The sequence below is a fragment of the Myodes glareolus genome, chromosome 5 (assembly GCF_982192425.1).
Source record: "Myodes glareolus chromosome 5, mMyoGla1.1, whole genome shotgun sequence".
Lineage (NCBI taxonomy): Eukaryota > Metazoa > Chordata > Mammalia > Rodentia > Cricetidae > Myodes > Myodes glareolus.
In genome coordinates this window covers 32,169,603-32,187,561 of record NC_142030.1, presented here as the reverse complement: position 1 = coordinate 32,187,561, position 17,959 = coordinate 32,169,603, and the positions used below count along the sequence as shown (strand labels likewise).

The following is a 17,959-nucleotide window of genomic DNA, read 5'->3' as shown; positions in this document are numbered from 1 at the left end:
GTTCCAGGGGACTCAACACCCTCCTCTGGCCTCCACAGGGATTTCATGCATGGTTTGCACGCATACAGATGTAGGTAAACACTCATAGACATAAAACAAAAATAAATAAATAAAATTTAAAAAACCCACTACACCCAGGGCCCCTAATTAGCAATTACCACCTATGTGTTCTGCTCCAGTGTCTTCAAGCTAAGGATCAAGAGTCCCAAAGCCAGATTCCTCACCATCATCGCCCTCTCCACAAGCAGAGCAGGCCTTCCGCCATCTTGATATGCTATGGACCTTCACGCCTCTGAGTACTTGCACATACTGTTCTTTCTCCAGGAATGCTGTTCATCTCATTTGTGACTCATTCTTAATGATCGAACTTCCCTGACGGCCTTCTCTTCATCCTTCATTTGGATAACACGCAATTATTAGGCACCTGCCACACACTGGGTTCTATTTTAGGCTCCAGGGAAACAGCACATAAAACAGACTAAATAGCTCATGAGACTGATGTGCTCAGCAGTGACTACATTCTTAGTAATGTGCCTGGTACCCCAGTCTCTGGGCTGTTCTCTCACATGGCTCTGTGTGTTTTTATTTCTACACTAGATCCTCTGGATATGCGCACGTTAGCAGTGGGTTTCCTTGCCAAGGCTGAGGACTCCACGAGGAAGAATACAGGCTCAGAACTCCTGGGCATGAGAGCAGGGATGATGCCACTCTCCACAGTCACAGAGTCCTCCAGTGGCTCTGACTACACCTGTTTGGATAGCTCCCAGCTCAGCAAGTGGGGAGCTGTGGAGAGGAGCTGAGAATGCAGGATGACAGCTGTTTACATGAGTTCAATCTAGACGAGAGAATGACTAGATTCCAGGAGGCCACAAGACTGAAGAGCTGAGACAGGAGGCTGACACCTCATTACCTGCCATGAGCAGCTCTCTGTAGCCTGGTTGCCTCTGGAGGCTGAGGACTGGAGTTCCCTACTCCACACAGCAGATCTGGAACTTGAACTCCCAATTCTATGTACACAACTGCTTGTGAGTAAAGCCTGCTGTCTTAGAGTTCCTACTGCTGCTATGAAACACCATGACCAAAAAGCAAGTTGGGGACAAAAGAGTTTATTCAGTTTACACCTCCACACCGTAGGAAGCTAGGACAGGATAGGAACTCAAGCAAGGCAGAGAGACCCGGAGGCAGGCTACAGAGGCCACCGAGGAGTGCTGCTTACTGGTTTGCTCCTCATGGCTTGCTCTGCCTGCTTTCTTACAGAACCCAGGACCACCAGCCCAAGGGTGGTCCCACCCACAATGGGCTGGGACCTCCTTCATCCATCACCAATTAAGAAAATGTTCTACAGGCTGACCCACAACCCAGTCTTGTGGAGGCATTTTCTCAGTTGTGGTTTCTTCCTCTCAGATGACTGCAGTTTGTGTTAAGTTGACGTAAATCTACACAGTACATTTGTCAACCCAGGCAGGGACAGATGTTTGGTGCATTGGGAACAGGAGACAGCTCTCTTAGCCTAGAGCTCCAGTCTCTCCCCACCATCGAGTGTAGACCCTGTAGACCCTGTGACAGCGCTGGAGAGGGTGGGAGCCAGTTCAATCTCAGAGATGTTGAAAGGAAGCAGATGGGAAAGGGAAGCAGATGCTGGGCCAGAGGAAAGTACCCAGATGATTTCAGAGGCCTCGGAAAGTCTCCCCAGCCACTTCCTGCTGTCCTCTTCATCTCCTCCCCCCATCCCCCTCATCCATTACCTTCTTCTGCGGCGTTCAATCTTTCTTCAAAAACGTATCAAAACCCAGTGCACTTCTGGGAACTCATTTTGCCTTTGGGCTCAGACATCCCACTTGGACTGTACCTGGGGAGGAGAGCAGGGCGTGCTCCCCTCTTCTTTGAACTGTGCTCCTTTGGGGTTACACAACTCTACCATGTCCTGCATGGCAAAAATGGACTCCCTCCAAGGAAGGGCTTGTTGGTCTGTAGTCACTGCTTCAAGCAGTAACTGCTGCTGGCGGTGCCCCCTGGGGACTGGAAACTGACTGGTCTCAGCTATGTAGGTTTTATTGAGCTTTTAGGTTTTATTTATTGAGGTTTTATTGAGCTCAGCTGCATGGAGGTGATTCAGTCACAGGTGATCCCCTCACACAGAGTTAGATATGGACTTCCGGCTCCACGATACTCTTCTCTTTATTTGGGGTCTTTCCACGCGACAGCTTCAGGCCCTTGAACTTAAACATGGGGGCCGAACGTGAACACTTTATTTCTCCACCCCACACAACTGCCACCCCTTTTCTGCCACCCCCTTTTCTGGCCATGATTTTGATTGGCTGTGCTTAGAATGGTCCCACTTCTCTCTGCTCTGAATCAAATTGTCTTTTTCGTGAATCTGAAAGTGAAATGAAGGGCATCCTGCCCAAATCACTTTGCTTCATTTTTGGTTTTCTTCCTAGGTGACAGTTGGTGGGGAGACATCTCAGTATAAAGATACATGAGTACTTGTACACACCACACACACACACACACACATGGCTACTTAGAATCTTCCTCCTGCTGAAAACCCTCTGACTTCCTACAGAAGAAACCTTTCTCTCATATCCGCTGCAGGTGGCCAGTGTTTGTCCCTGTTATGTCAATCAAGAACCTGCAAACTTTTCTTTCAAGGATCAGATAGTCAGTTCTTCAGATTCTATGGGGCGAAGGACAAATTGGAAGCATTATATAGGCATTTATATAACAATTTATAACATAACCACTTAGGTTATAGACCTTTGTTATTGTTATTCTCTTTTCCTCCTTCTCTCCCTCCCTCCCTCCCTTCCTCCCTCCCTCCCTCCTTCTGTGTGTGTGTGTGTGTGTGTGTGTGGAGAGAGAGAGAGAGAGAGAGAGAGAGAGAGAGAGAGAGAGAGAGAGAGAGAGATCTATGTATGTGCCCATGGCATGCCAAGGTCAGAGGAATATTTTCAAAAGTTGATTTTCTCCTTCCCCATGGGTTGTAGCACGGAATAGAATTTGAGTCCTCAGGCTTGCAAAGAAAGTACTTTCATCACTGACCCATCTTGTCAGCCCCATAAAAATGATTTTTTAATGTATAGATCATAATTCTATAAGTCTGCCTAGACTTGGAGCCCAGACTTGTCTTTTGCTGTCTCCTGCTGTTAACTATCATCCAAGAGAGTCCGTGAGGCATCTTCTGCTAGACCCGGGATTTTACAACCAGGGACAGACGTCTTTAACATGATCACTCAGATGGCATTAGTAGGAGATGAAGCCAGGACTGTGGGGGTGGGGTGGGTAGAAGGGTGGAGTTGAAGTTCATCTCACAGTTCTGAGCCTGTGCTGGTCACGCTTACTTTCAAAGTTTGGCTGCTAATTCTCCTCCACAGCATCTCAACTCGTTAAGCATCACACATCTTCTCCCTTCCACGGAATCAGAGCTGTGTTCTGTTGCTGCCTCGTAGGGCTCCTTGACTGAGGCACACAGTTGGAAACCCACTGTCCATCCCAGTGGATCATCTGAGCATGTGTTCAGGGACATGGACGCCCAACCCATCTCAGGATCCTGCATTTCCACACTTCCTTTCCCTGGTAGAGTTGCTGTGGTCCCAGGCCTAGAGGCCTTCCTCTATTTGGCCTGGGAATCCTCAAGTGCGTGGGTGAGCCTGGGACATTCAATCTTCTTGGTGTGGGACAGCACATGCAGGAGTCATCCACGGGCTCAGCCTGATCGAATAATAGAGGGCGCTACTCGCCTGGTTCTCTCTCCAGTGGGCAAAGCAGAGTATGGCAGAGACTCAAGTGAACCTTGCTTAGAGAAAGGGGACACCACTGACTCACGTCACGAAAGAAGACATGAATGGGTCTGAAGGGGGGCATGGCTCCAGCAGGGGCAGCTGCTCCATGCTCCATCTCAGTTTGCTTCGGGGACATGCCAGATCTTCACTGTCACCGGGTTAGTGGTCCATCTTTGGGATCAGAGCCTGCCTCTGAAGCCCATTCTCATGCCTGTCTTAAATAAGAGTTCTTGGGAGCAGAGCTGAAGCAGGTGTTCAACTCAGAACATTCCTTTTTGACTAAAAAGGAAACGGAGGGAAAGAAAAATGGCATTGATTACATGCCTTCTTCACTGGGTCTAGACATCCTCCAAACAGGTTTGCCCCAGGAAGTTCTAGTTGGCAGATTAAAGGAAGCGTGTGCGAACTCCAGGAGGTCAGGCTGTGACGGTGAGGTGAGGCCAGCGTATAAAGCAGCTATCTGGACTGGTCACACGGAGGTCCTAGGAGGTGAAACACTAGAAATTGTTTCAAGTGGGTTTCAAATAAGTTCACTTGGGGATGAGCATTGAACTCATATCCTACATGGATGCCAGGGCAACACAGTAATGCCTCACTGTGCAGGCATCAGGGATACAGGTATCTGCCGAGACCTAGAGAAGCTTAGGTCCAGAAACCTGACTGGAGTGGCTCGAGAATAAAGAATGGACAGACAGTAAAGAAAGACACACGGACACAGAAAAGCTAGGGTCAGGTAAGCGGTATGCGCTCTGACGGAGTGGCACCAATTACTGCAACCACGAGGCAGGTCAGCCATTTATTGTGTACAGCACAGGGGGCGGTATAAGCTAGTCTCAGTTAGAGGTCTCTACAGTGAGCAGTCTCAGCTCTAAACAGGAGGAGGAGACTACAGTTGCTGGTTTTCATACACACTGGTCAATGGTTAGTGATACCGATACAAGGACAGAAGTCTTTGCCTTTCCAACTTTGACCTAAGGGAAAGGTTTGGCTAACTGAGTTCCCCCAGGTCTGTCTCCTTGGTCCTCGACGCGGTTGTCTCATGTAGAACAATGCATGTTCACTCAGAATGCCACTCATTCCCTGCAGGTGTCTACGGGGACTGAAACTTGGGAGAGAGTTTGTAGGGAAGCAGAGGAGAGGGGAGCAGGCACAGGCCTCTGGTGAAGCTCTGACCTGAGCTCACGAGCCTCAGGAAGGTCGTGGTGGTGGTGGTGGTGGTGGTGATGGTGGTGGGGGAACTGAGCTTACCTTGCTGAGGGAGGGGTCATCTTGTGGTTCCTTTTGGCAGTCAGTTGCTGGGTGTGGCTACAGGGCAGGGGTGGGGGATGGGAGGAAGCAACCTTCCATACACTTCCTGTCTGCTGAGGGTGATTGTACTATATGGTGACTGTGGACTCCCAACAGTGAGGGATGGGTGGTCACAGTAAAAAAGGTCACACCGTGGGCTGGCTCAGTGTTTGGGAGTGCTTGCTGTTCTTGCCGAGGATCTAGAGGACCTGGGTTCAATTCTTGTACTCACATGGCAGCTTACAACTGTCTGTAACTCCGGTTTCAGGGAATCCAAGGTCTTCTGGCTTTCAAGAGTAACACGTGGTACATATACATGTATGAAAGCAAAACAGCCAGACACATAAAATAATTGTTTAAAAGTCTCACCAGGCTGAGTGTGGTGGCCAAAGTCCTTAATTCCCACACTCAAGAGGCAGAGGCAGGCAGATCTCTGTGAGATTGAGGCTAGCCTGAGCTACATAGAGAATTCCAGGCCAGCCAGGGCTACATAGGGAGGGGCTGTCCCAGGGGTAAAAACAAAAGTTTCACTTTAGGACCAGGTATGTGGAGGATGGTAACAGGGGGGGATGAAGGTTGAGCCCCAGTTGCCTGGAGAGGGGTTTTTGGGGCCTCTACCCACCCCTTGCAGATTAATTTTTTTTAATATTTATTTATTTATTTGTTTATTATGTATACAATATTCTGTCTGTGTATGCCTGCAGGCCAGAAGAGGGCACCAGACCTCATTACAGATGGTTGTGAGCCACCATATGGTTGCTGGGTATTGAACTCAGGACCTTTGGAAGAGCAGGCAATGCTCTTAACCTCTGAGCCATCTCTCCAGCCCAGATTTATTATTTTTAATTGTGTGGGTTTTGGGACTGGAGTTCAGTCTTGCTTTGGCTTGGAAGACTTTTTTCATCTCACAGTTAAACGCCCTCCATTCCAGAAGGACGCCTGTCTCAGCAGGCATGAGAGGGGCCAAGGCTGCCGTGAGGGCTTGGGGAAGCCACAGGCCTGTGTCAGGGAGTCAAGCTGAAAATGGCAAGTCCTGTCTGTATAGTGAGGTCAGCCTCCTACTCCTCCGCTCACTTCCTGCCTTGAAGGCAATGGCGCTCAGAAGTTTTGCTTTTAACCATAGCCCACAGGAACTATGCACACACATTCCTATCCCCACCCTGGCAGTCGCCTGACACCCTTTCCTTCCCCTATAGGGGACCCTGCTGGTATTTTGCAGCTTGCTTATGTTTCATTTAAAGGGTCTGCTCATGTCCCAACTTGTTTACTTCTCAGTTCATTGTGAAGTCACTGGTCTAAGGCACCGGGGAGTGGGAGTGCCCTGTGCAAAGCCCCCTTTATGCCCAGGAAGCTCTCCTGACATCTCAGGCTGCTGGGGACAAGACTGCCGGCCTTCGGCAGTTTAGCAGTGGCCAGGACTCCCATGTTTTATGTGAATCTTTCTCTCCTCACCTTCATCTCCCATTCAAACAAGAAACCCTGGCTACCTTAATCTCAGCCCTGTCTTCCTTGCAGGTGGTACTTCTCAGTGCCCAGCCCCCCCCCCCCAGGCAGTCATTCAGTCTAGCTGGTTCTTGTGAACACCCACTCAGCCCACTCCAGGCGTGTCCCATCTATCTCTCCACCTTTTTCACACACCTTATTCACACTACTGGATACTTTTGAGAGCCTGCTCAACTGTCACTTCTAGCCTCAACTGTCACTGAGGGCGGACTAAGGTGGCCACGCCTGTCTTTATTGCTCAGTGGTTAGGCTGAGGAAGGCAGGAGGAAAGGCCATACTGGCTACTGGCCCTGCCAATCAGATCCACTTCCTTAGACCTTAAATTGGATTCACAGAAGTACAGACTGTGCTGGGTGTTAGAACTGTGGTTCGAAGAGGGAGAACCCATGTAAAATAGTAAACTCAAGTTTCGCTTGGAGCAGAGCAGGGAAGCAGTGGGGGAAAGTCAGGTGGCTGGAGACAGACTCTGGAACTTGCAGGAGCAGCGGCTGTCAAGGCACTTGTGAAGCCTGGCTGTGACTAGATGCTGGGGACAGGACCTCTGACTTGACATGGACAGACTGTTCCTAGGCTGTCAGACTCAGCATGGGCTACTCGACAGTCTTGAGTCACAGATGGCCTAACGCCCCAGCACACTCCAGGACGGGCCCTGTCCATGGTCTGATATTTAACCAGCCTTCACAAACTGTTCCACAAGCCCTCAGCAGGGCTAGCTGGAGACAGGTTCTCACCAGGAGAGACCAATGCCAGAGGCTCTTTATATTCACAAGGGTTTCAGGACCTCACAGAGGAGCAGGACTCTCCCAAGCCAACATTCCAACCTCTGCACAGCCTGTGGGCAAAGACTGACAGGATAGGGTGGTAGTGTAAAAAACGAAGCCAGTTCCCTCAGACCAGTCCTTAACAACCACAAAACAGCTAACTCACCAGAACCTTCGTTTTTGTCCATTTATTTAGAAAAAAATTAACATGAGCAAATGAGATACCTCAGTGTTACAACAGAGTATAGAAATGTCTAGCAATAATCAAATAATTTGATCTTTAAATACAAAATAACCACATGAACACCTAATATACAGGTTTCATCTGAATACATATTTATTAGATAAATATTAGAGGTCACATCATCTAACTACATACAGCTTTGCAAGACTAGAAATCACAATTAGTTTTCTGACCAGTCAAAAGTATGAAATGATTGCAGTGTACATACGATGTACAAAGACAATGGCGGTTTCCATGGACGTCACTTCAGGCTGCACGTGTGGGTGTGGATGTGTGTACGTGTGAATCACCTGTGATCATGATATCAAAAACTTATACAAAGTATGAATTTGGTTACAATTTTCTTCTGAAATCCCCATTTCTCTTCATTGTTTCCATAGCACCCTAAAAATACACAGGTGGCAGGGCCAGGACACTGAAGGTAAATAGTACATGTAGGTAAAATAAAAACAGAACAGAACGAAAATGCCTTTTCACACAGGGGCAGAGTATATTACATGAGACAAAGGTGGAGTCACAAACGCTAACAAATGGGATCTAGTATTCCACATAAGATGGAGTTCCAAGCCTTTTGTTGTTTTGTTTCGCAAAATAAAAACAATACACATTCCGAGAGAAATGAATGCATCTTGTTGACATGTCTATTTCTCATTTACATATGTACACACGTCCCTTGAGTCGCCGCCACTCACACTGCCTCGTCTGGATGGGTCAGGCCCAAGGGCCCATTGGGAGCAGACCTGTAGCTCTCTGGGGGTTAGGGCTTCCGTTAGGGAGAATGCATTAGGAATCTTTTAAAAAATAAAATGGCTACAGGAACATGAGACATGGATAAAGCTTCAAACCAAGAAGATGAGGGTGATGGCCTGCGCGGGGAGCCCTTCCCATCTGCCTGTGGACTCCCAGCTCATTTTGTTGAGTGGTAGCCGGTATATGCCTATGGGTGGGTTGCTCGTTGTGGTAAAGTGGTTAGCTGAGGCCTCATTTCTGAGGTTACTATGGCTCCAAGTTATTATCAGACAGGACCGAGGAAGGATCTTTCTAGAGCCTGTGCCTGCCTCTGCTTACGGATGTCACCTTTACCTGCATTTGTCACTACCAAGGCACGGCTCCAGCCCCAGGTGTCTTTGTACCCTCTCTCACACACTCTGGATGAGCTTCAACATTTCTCAGGAAGGGATATTCCCAGAGCACGGGTTTCAGGCTTGGTGGTGGACTTGTTGGTGCGCACTTGCCGGGGAGATAGCCTAAGAAATCAGCCTCAGCAGTGCCAACTGGGAGATGGCAGGAGAGGCGACGGGAGTGTCTAGGCCTTTTGCACTGGAAACCTGTAGAGAACCTGGGCACAGCTTGAACAAGAACCAGCAGGGACCCCACGCTGTTCTGGGGCACAGTATCACGGCAAGAAGCAGGAACTTCTGAGAAAGGCATCTGTCAGTCTGAAGCTGAACAATCCATACGGTCCGTCACAGAGCATGGCTGTATGCCAGGACACAGGCACTGGGCAGGGACAGCCACGTAGTACCTGGTGCAGTGTTGTCCCTACTGGCTGACCGAGAGTGGCTCTCAATAGTGGGTGGTCTGGTCGCTCAACTCAGGCATGGCCACCTCTTCCGCTCCTCCCTCATCTGTACAAATAGCCCTGGTTGTTTTCTTGTTTTTGTTGTTTGTTTGTTTTGTTTTTTTTAAAAAAAGAACTTGGTTTTTCTCATCGAGTCAAGATATTTTAAAAACACCAGCAAAGGCTATAACCAGGTCATGAAAATGTCGAATATTATCAAAGACGATACTAAAATATTCACAAAGATATTTACAAAAGCGATTCTTAAAATAATTGATTTGCATACTGAACACATTGTTTGAAAAAACCTCAACAACAGGACAAAGGAAGAAGAGGAGTGGGGCGATGGCAACTTTCCTTGTGCCGTTTTTTTTAGGGTGACAGTAAGTCAACAGTTAGGGTCACCTTTCTGGTACAATCTATGTAAAAGTGCCAGGGAGCACAGAGGGAAACCAATGGCTGATGACGAATGAGGATGCTGACAGCGGACATGAGGCAGGAGAGGGCCCTGGGTGGCAGCACTGGAGAAGGGAGCAAAGAATTTACGGATGGGACTCATGTGATTGGACAACCTGGCATCACCGCAGGCCGTGAGGCTCAGGGGACACAGACCAGCCTGGAACAAAGCAGTGACAGTATGACACGCCAACAGGGGACTCTAAGCTGGATGGAGTGAACAGCAGGACCAGAGGCTGCACTTGCTGGGTGAGCAGGAGTGTAGCGCGAGCTCTGGGTGGAAGGATACAGAGAATGGCAGGCAGCTTCGTCGACGCCACAAGCTGCCTGCCAAGATATCCTGGTGCACACAGCAATGGCCTGGGCTGGAGACAGAGGCAGCCATGAGTGGAGAACCTGCAGGACCAGGTTGGCAGCTTGGAGAGACATGGATGCCCTGGGCTCTTGCTGTGAAGCCCAGTTCCTGCCCAAGTTGCCTTGTGCTGCCCAGCCTCTCTACCATGTACCCCTACAGCTGGCTGGGGAAAGGAGAACTAGAACCCAAGGGGTCGTGGGTCCCGTGGAATAGGGTATGTATGGGCGGGAGGAAGGAAAGAGAACATGGAGGGAAATGGTTTGCTTGCTGTCCAGATGTAATGATCCTTTCCTTGGGTGACTTCAGAGCTTTCCACTGTGGTCATTTAAAAGCAGGGAGTAGCTTGGGGCTGCAAGGCTTTGGCTGCTCCTGTTGGGCTCTGGCTGGCATCTTCCCAAAAGCCCCAACAGAGGGCACATTTTGGTGGGGTGCACGCTGTGCACATGCTCTCTGCTCACTGTGAGGTTTGGCCCTGGTCTTAGTTGAGGAGCCCTCCTATGCATTGTCCTGGCTCCATGGAAGGCTCTACCTGTGTCCCACCGGCCCCCCTCAGGAGTGGCACGCCTTCTCAGACACAGCACTTTGTCTTTCTTCTGCTGAGAGTGTGTTTCTAGGGCATCTTGTCTTAGGAGTCAGAGGCCAAAGCCATGACCCTTGGCCCTGAGGGATGTTCTCCTTCTCAGAGGTTTGTGCTTTTCTGTGGGTGTTGTGTGTGTGTGTGTGTGTGTGTGTGTGTGTGCGCGCGCGTGTGTGTACACGGGGGTGGCCTTCCTCACTGCTGTAAACTGTCACCACTCCTCCAAGGTTGTCCACTTCCCTGGCCTGGGGGTGGGAGTGCAGGCTTCTCTCAGGTTCCAGTCACTTGAAGGAGGCTCTGGGCCAGGAGGCAGGGATATGGTTTAAAAACATGGAAGAACTTTGGGGCACTGGAAGGTCGGTCGTCTGGAGTCAGCACATATGGAGGGACCTAAAGTCGCCACTGGCATGTCTCTTGCTGGGACTGGATCCCCTCAGCTGGGGTTCATCTTCCAGGGGCCTTCTTCAGGCTCACTCTGGGCACAGGCCCTGGAGCATTCAGGCAAAGAGGACTGCAGACCCACATGGCCTTCCCTGCCTAGTGTGCTCCGCTCAGCCCCCAGCCTGAGGTCCTGGTGCAGGAGGCCTGAACATGGGCTCCTGTGAGGAAAAGTATGTGGGACAGATGGGGCAGGAGGCATAGTGGGTAGGGATGGCCCTAATGGAAGGTGGCCTTCAGTTGTTCTCAAAGAGAGACAGGAGGTCATCGTTGCTATTGCTTGGAAGGTCGGGGGGGTCCAGGTAGGAGAGGAGCTCGTCGGGGTTTGTGAGTTCCGGCAGTAGCTAGAAGAGAAAAAGCCCGGTTGAGGTGGCTGAGGGTGGTCCAGGAGGAGGAGGAGGAGTGAGGGGTCTCTCTGGCTGCTCACTTCCTTCTGCTCGCCTCCTGAAGTTCTACCTCAGAGATGGAAAACTAACGGTGTTGAGTATGGGCCTGCTGGCTGTCTTCAAGACCAATCCAGACCACTGGGGTAGGGATGCCCACACTCAACAAATGCCAAGGGCAGTGGAACCCTTAGCCTACCAGCAGAGACTCACTGGGCTGATCCCTCCTCTCAGGCACTGATGTCAGCCCCATTACAGATCAAGGGCTGGGCTTTCTTTTGACTGTTCTAGGTCCTCCTAGAACCTGCCACGAGCGACTTGCTAGCATAAGCCATCCGGCTTCACCCATAAGCACAAGGAGGCCGTGGAGAGACAGCTGATCCTCACAGTGCTTGCTGCCCTAGACTTCTCCCAGAATCTTACTGAGTCTGTGGCTGGCTGTCCTGTCCTGTCCCTGTGGTCCTCTGTCTCTGCTCCCCATGTGATACCCTCGGAGTAGGTATGTCCTATAGGGGCAGAGGAGCTCCAGAATCTAGAAGCATCCCACTGGTCTGACTAGAGGGGGAGAGCTGGTGAGGAACCAAGATATCTGCAAACCAAAGGTAACGACACAGTTCTCCCTGTCAAGCACTCTCTGATGTCACTGGGGTGGATGCTGACCACAGGGCCAGGAGTCCAGTACCTAGGGGTTGGGACTGGCTACAGCTCCTAGCTCCTGAGGGGGTAGGAGGAGCTAGTGTTCAGTAACAGTCTTTCTGTGACCCCCTTCTTCTAGACCACTGAGGCCCCAGGATGGGAGATCCTGGAGTCTCAGCTGCCCACGTTGACCCTGTCTTCCTCCCAACCATCTTCTGTCATTCCACGGAGAGGCTTCTTGGGGTGAGCAATGGAGCAAGCGGAAGCGGGGAATGGAAACACATGGACAAGGAAACCGCAGGCAGACAAGACCAGCAAGACGATGGTGGGACACCATTCTTAGCCCTTCCCCTGCCCAGGCCAGAAGGTAGATACAGAAATAGCAAGCTCGACATGGGGGTGTGAGGGAGGCTGTGGGAAGAAGGGCAAGGACCCTCTTGTACTATCTCCAAGGCCCTGACTGGAGGGACCCTGCAAGGGCCTAGGTAGAAAAGGGGCAGGACTGGGGAACAGGACTATTGGGCCAAGGGGTTGATGGGTGGGCCTCACATGACATATCTCTGTATGGGGCATCCTAGTGCTAGAATCAGAGGAGACTGGCTGGGGCCCACCCACCACCCACCCACTTTTCCACCCGAGGCCTTGAGCCCTTAAGTACCCCCCTTCTCTCGGGAAGGTCCCGGTGCCATGCCTGGCCCCAGACCGAGGTGTGTGGTGACCCCAACTTACATCCAGTGAAGGTTCCGGCATGTCGGATGCTCCCTGTGCTCCGGCCTGACCCTCTAAGGCTGAGGAGGGGTTAAAGGTCAGGTCGCTGTGTGGATGGTTGCTGGGAGCGGCCTGTGGTGGCTGCCGGGGAGGCTGGGAAGGAGGAGGAGCCCCACTGTGATGTAATGGAGGCCCTGCCTGGCTGCTGGGGTGTGGTACGTGCAAACCTTGTTGTATGGAGGGATGGGGCTGGTCAGAACTGCCAGCGTGGGGCATCTGTGGAGGAGGAGAGAGCAGGAGAAAAGAGAGGTGAGGTGACGAGGCACAGCGACGGATGCCTGGAGAAAATGAAAACCGAACAAACCAGGAAGTAACGGACCTCAAACAAGGGAGCCCCTCACGAAGAACAATGACCTGGGGTTGGGGAGCAGAACGGAAAATCAAAAAAAAAAAAAAAAAAAAAAAAAATCTATCCTTTCCAGAAACTGACAACCAGGAAGGCTATAAAGGGACACATGGGAAAAGGGTCTCACTCTGTACAGAGCCTGGGAAGGGCCTCGAGTCAGGCCTAGACCAGAGAGCTCCCCACCCCCACACTGTCACAATGAACAACAGCGAGGGCAGAATGGACAAGCAAATGGACGTGTTTCTGGGAAGCAGGTAGCTGTTGGCGGCGTGGTGCAGGCTCCCCAGGGCTAGGGCAGTGCAGAGCAGGCGTGGACATGGCACGGGCAGGCGTGCAGCTCAGGACTGGGAGTGTGACTGCCCCCCCTCACCCCTAAGTGGGCCCCCGGCTGGCAATAAGACAAGTGCTTTGCCTGCCTCCCATCCAGGATGGAACTCATCTGATGATAAAATGGCAGATCAGGGAGAGAATCTGGCTCGCCAGGGGCACTTCAGGGTACAGCCTAAAGGCCATACCACCTTGATCAGTAATGGGTTTCACGCTGGGACTGCTGAGGAACAGGACAGTGTGACCCTAACGGGTTGCCTTCTAATTGGCAATGCATTGAAAATCAGTTGGCTGTGAGTATAAGGGTCTTTATGTATACACATGCTTGGTGAATGCTTCTTGCTGTTTCAAGGAGACCCTTCAAAGCAGAAGGCCTGAAGCTGCTTTGAACACCTCAAACACTGGCAAAGGCTTCTGCCTGGTCTATGCATTCAAACAGGGCCACCAGTCCCACTTACATACTGCCAAGGACACATCAGCCTGGTGACCCAATACTTGCTTGGTCTCAGATGAGACCTGCCCCATCTCCATTTCTAGGTTCTTCCTTGCTGGGTTAGCAAGCGGCAATCACGCCACCCTTGGTCTCCCAGACCCCAGTACCTCTTCCCATTCCTGCTAAATGCTGCTCCCTAAGTCTGCCGTGATCTGGTCTCTACCAAAAGTCCTGGTGTATCCTTTCTTTGTGGGGTACAGGACTCCACTCCAATGTAACACTAGTATCACAGTGCTCCCCAGTCCAGGTCCCTAGGTGACCCACATGTGGCATGATGTGAGGGGGCTGGAAGAAAAGGCCACAGAGTGCTGAGGAGCCAGTTGGGCGTTCTTACTTAGCTCATTGCAGCAGAGTTCCCCGACACCCATCCTGAGGGAGCAGAGAGGGACTCCAGACCCCCATGAACAGCTCAGCTCAGTTCAGCTCAGGGCTGAAATCTTGGATCCCATGATACCCTCTGATCCTACAAAATCTCTGATCCTCTGTCCCCTTGACCTTGCCAAGAGCTAGGTCTTGTCTCAGGGCTCAGGGCACCTTGGCCTTGAGCCAGCCGCCACTCTCTCTGCCATCCTGCTGCCGGGTGTTGGAGAATTCTTGCATAAATCAGTGCTTGGCTAGAACCAACTAGCCTACCCTGGACTGCAGGAGAGCCCTCTGACCACCTGCTCAGACAGGGCCAGGCTGCTTCTAGACAGCAGATGCACTAAGGGTTGGCCTGGGATTGTCTCCCCCATGTGATATAAACGCAATGCTAGGTCTGGTTGTTTTCAGGGGAGATGACAGAGATGAGAAAGGACCAGGTGTACCCTGGGAGAATACTGGAGGAGCTCTTAGGTTGATTCTGATACAGAGGCCTCTACATACAGTCTCGGTGGCAGGATGAACCAAGAAGCAAAAATGCTTGGCTTGTAAGAGGACACACAGTCCATGGTCCTCCCTACCGCCTTCCAGGATTAGTAGCTGTGAGGGCTTGGGGTATGTAGTATATGTGGGTGTCCCCTGGCTGTGGATTGCTGAGGTACTGGAGAGCTTGGAGGAGTTCAGTGGCTGGAAGCTGAAACCTTCACAGGCAGAGTCAAGATGCATTTTTCTTTTTTTTTTCTCTTTCTGGGTTTTTTTTTTTTTTTTGGGAGGAAGGCTCTCAAGTATCCTAGGCTGACCTCAAACCTGCTATGCAGCCAAGGAGGACTCTGAACTTTTCATGCTCCTTCCTCTATCTCTGAGTTACGAGACTGCAAATCTGTATGATGTCCTGTCGATGCAGTGCCGGGGAAGCGCTCAACCAATGGAGCTACATCACCAGCCACACTACTCATTCTTATTGAGAACCAGGGATGCGTGACACCTTTCTTCCAGGCCATGTGAGAGAAGATGAGAAGACCCCTGTCAGTCTTCTGACAGAGGTCCTCCAACCCCACTACCAGGCACTGTGGAAAACTCTGGACCATCTCTGGCCGGCTGGCCTTCCTATCTGTGGTCCTTACCGCTAAGGTGAGAGCCTAACATGATGAGGCTTTCAGAAGTCACTTCCAAACCCCCACTCCTTAAGAAGGTATGTTTGGTGAACACAGGCTCAGTGTGCCTTATTAATCCTGACCCAGGAGCATCTGCGACCTAGTACACAACAGTTTAGCATTTAAACCGAGGAGGGCTCGAGAATGCCCAGCTCTCTTGCCACGGTTGCTAGAGCCACGGGAAGGGATGGCTTGTGGTTAGCTCTGTGCATCTTGCTCCAAGGGGGTGTTCCCAGGCATGTGGAACATGCCAGTAAGCAGGAGACAAAACAAGGAGGGCAAGACCTCAGTGAGGTCAGATGTCCTGGGAACCTCCTCTTGGCAGGTGATGACAAGACCCCGAATGAAAGATTCAGACCCCTGGAGACTAAGTGTCTAAGCATGGGACCTAATTCCCGGGGGCTGGAATCAGCAGACAGTTGGAGGAGTGTAAGTGGAGCTTGGAGGTGGTCCATGGGGATGCAGCGGGAAGCCTGGAGCTTGCTTAATTTCAAGAGAATCCAAAGTTCTCACTAAAACAGTCAAGTTAACAGATAAGGACCAACCATGCCAGCCAGCTTCTCCCTTTTTTTGGAGCCCTCAGATTTAATTCTTAATTTTTCTTTTTGTTGAGGAAGGAACCAGGATACTTACATCACCATATCCCAAGGGAGGACACCCCTGCCTCAGTGAGCCCCAGATGAGGCTGGGAATGGAACACAGGTAAATGGGAAGGCTGAGACACAAGTTAAAGGTACTCACAGTTTCCTGCATGGGGTGACTGAGGGGTTTCTCGAGGGCAGCCATGTTGTTGGGCATGTCCGGTGGGTGAGAAAGCTGGGGGGGACCATGCATGAAGTCGTTCATAGATGTCCCTCCGGGATTCCCATGGGGGAAGTCAAAGTTGCCATGGCCCTGGTAGTTGTTTCCTGGGATGGAATTAAGATGGGGTGGAGGGAGGTCATCTAGAGGGAAGGTGGTCACCCTCAGCTGACAGAGTAAAAAAGGCAAGTTCATGCCGACCCTCGAAACAGGAATGGCTCCTGCTTTAGGCTATATAACGAAGCAGCCATGCTTTCGGATGGGCTGAGTACCCCAGGTATGTGCAAATGCACCACCCCCACCCCAGGTGAGTGGGCTGCTCTGTTACAGAAGGGCAGAAAGGCCAGAGACCCTGGAAGAGGCTCAGTCTGAGACGAGAACAGGAGTTGCTGGGCTGCTGCCTACTGGGGCCATATTTCCTACCAACCCCAAACCCAGGGGCTATTCCGCCGTGTCCAAGAGCACCAGGCTCCAGATGATAAACCAGCCTCTCCAGCCACTATATCCATGGTGATGGTGAGACACAATCAGAATGCTGGGATGTCAGGGTCCTGTGGCTGTGGACTAAAGTCAGTAAACTAATGACATTGCCCCACTAATGATCTGGGCGCCTTGAAGAGCTAAGATGCCAGATCTGAGTGACAGGGTCACCGTCCTCAGACAGATATTTTCTAGGAACGGAGTGGAAGACAGCCGGGGTGGTGTCGAAAGTCTGGAATTGATGAGCATGAGACTGAGTGACAGCAGCCTGGGTAAGCACAGGATAGGGCTCCCGTTCCTAGGCTCTCTCTGGGAGGGTGGGAGACGCAGAAGAGCCGGACTGGGAACCTGGCAGAGCAGGGTGTGAAATCTTTGGGCTTGAACCATTATTCCCTCAAGTCTTGAGGCCTGAGAACTATTTTCAGAGGGTATGTTCCCTCTGCCCCACCCCTTTGTATTTTTAAGACTTATTTTTTATGTGTACGAGTGGAATGTTTTGCCTGCACGTAAGTATATGTACTACATGTATGGCTGGTGCAGGTGGAGTTCAGAAGAGAGCATTGGATCCCTTTAAACCACAGTTATGGTTGGTTGTGAGTCATGTGGGTTCTGGGAATCGAACCCAGGCCCTCTGTAAATACAAGTGCTTTTAACATTGAACCATTTATCCGGCCCCACTCTGCCTTTCTTCTACCTGATACCATCAATTTGCTACATAGAGATTCCAAGTCCCCAGTGGACCCAAATTGGCCTCTTCTCTCCCTATCCAATACCACATTACTTACCTTGGCTGCTGTAGTCGTTGGAACTGGTGCCCCCAGGAGGCGGTGGGAGGGGGTAGGGAGATGGGCCAGGGCCCAGAGCAGCGATCATCTCCATGACATTGGGCATGATCATCTGGCTGGGGCTCATGGTTTTAAACCGCTTTGAGGGGATGCCATCAGGGTCATCCTTGATGTGGAGGTCTGATTTGATGGGCACTGGCCGCCAGCTGCATGTGGGGTCAATGGTGACCTCTTCAAACTCGGAGCTGGTGGGGAGAGCAAAGGGGGCAAAACTGAGGCTTAGAGTCCCTAGTTCTGGAGACAAGATTACGTCTACCCTCCTATGTCAGAGCTGCGTATAGGGCAGAGGCCTAGTGGAGTTCACATCTTTGCTGAAATGGGGACACTGATTCTCAGAAAAAGAGCCTGGGGTTGCTGGACCCAAGAACTTCCCTCTACCTTCTACCCCCGCCCCCACCCCAC

General features: G+C 51.1%; 1 protein-coding gene across 6 annotated transcripts in view; it reads right to left on the bottom strand.

Moving 5' to 3' along the window:
• Positions 1 to 7,506: 7,506 nt before the first annotated feature.
• Positions 7,507 to 17,959, bottom strand: part of Zmiz1 (zinc finger MIZ-type containing 1) — a 202,740-nt gene continuing 192,287 nt past the window's right edge. For 5 of the 6 annotated variants that reach the window (XM_087906211.1, XM_087906212.1, XM_087906213.1 and 2 more), the window contains 4 exons: positions 17,498 to 17,742; positions 16,173 to 16,339; positions 12,713 to 12,967; positions 7,507 to 11,308 (listed from right to left, as the gene is read on the bottom strand). In XM_087906211.1, the coding sequence (XP_087762337.1) occupies positions 11,201 to 11,308; positions 12,713 to 12,967; positions 16,173 to 16,339; positions 17,498 to 17,742 (775 nt within the window). In that variant the 3' untranslated portion in view covers positions 7,507 to 11,200. The remainder of the gene's footprint in view (positions 11,309 to 12,712; positions 12,968 to 16,172; positions 16,340 to 17,497; positions 17,743 to 17,959) is intronic. The other variant, XM_087906214.1, reaches the window with a different exon arrangement.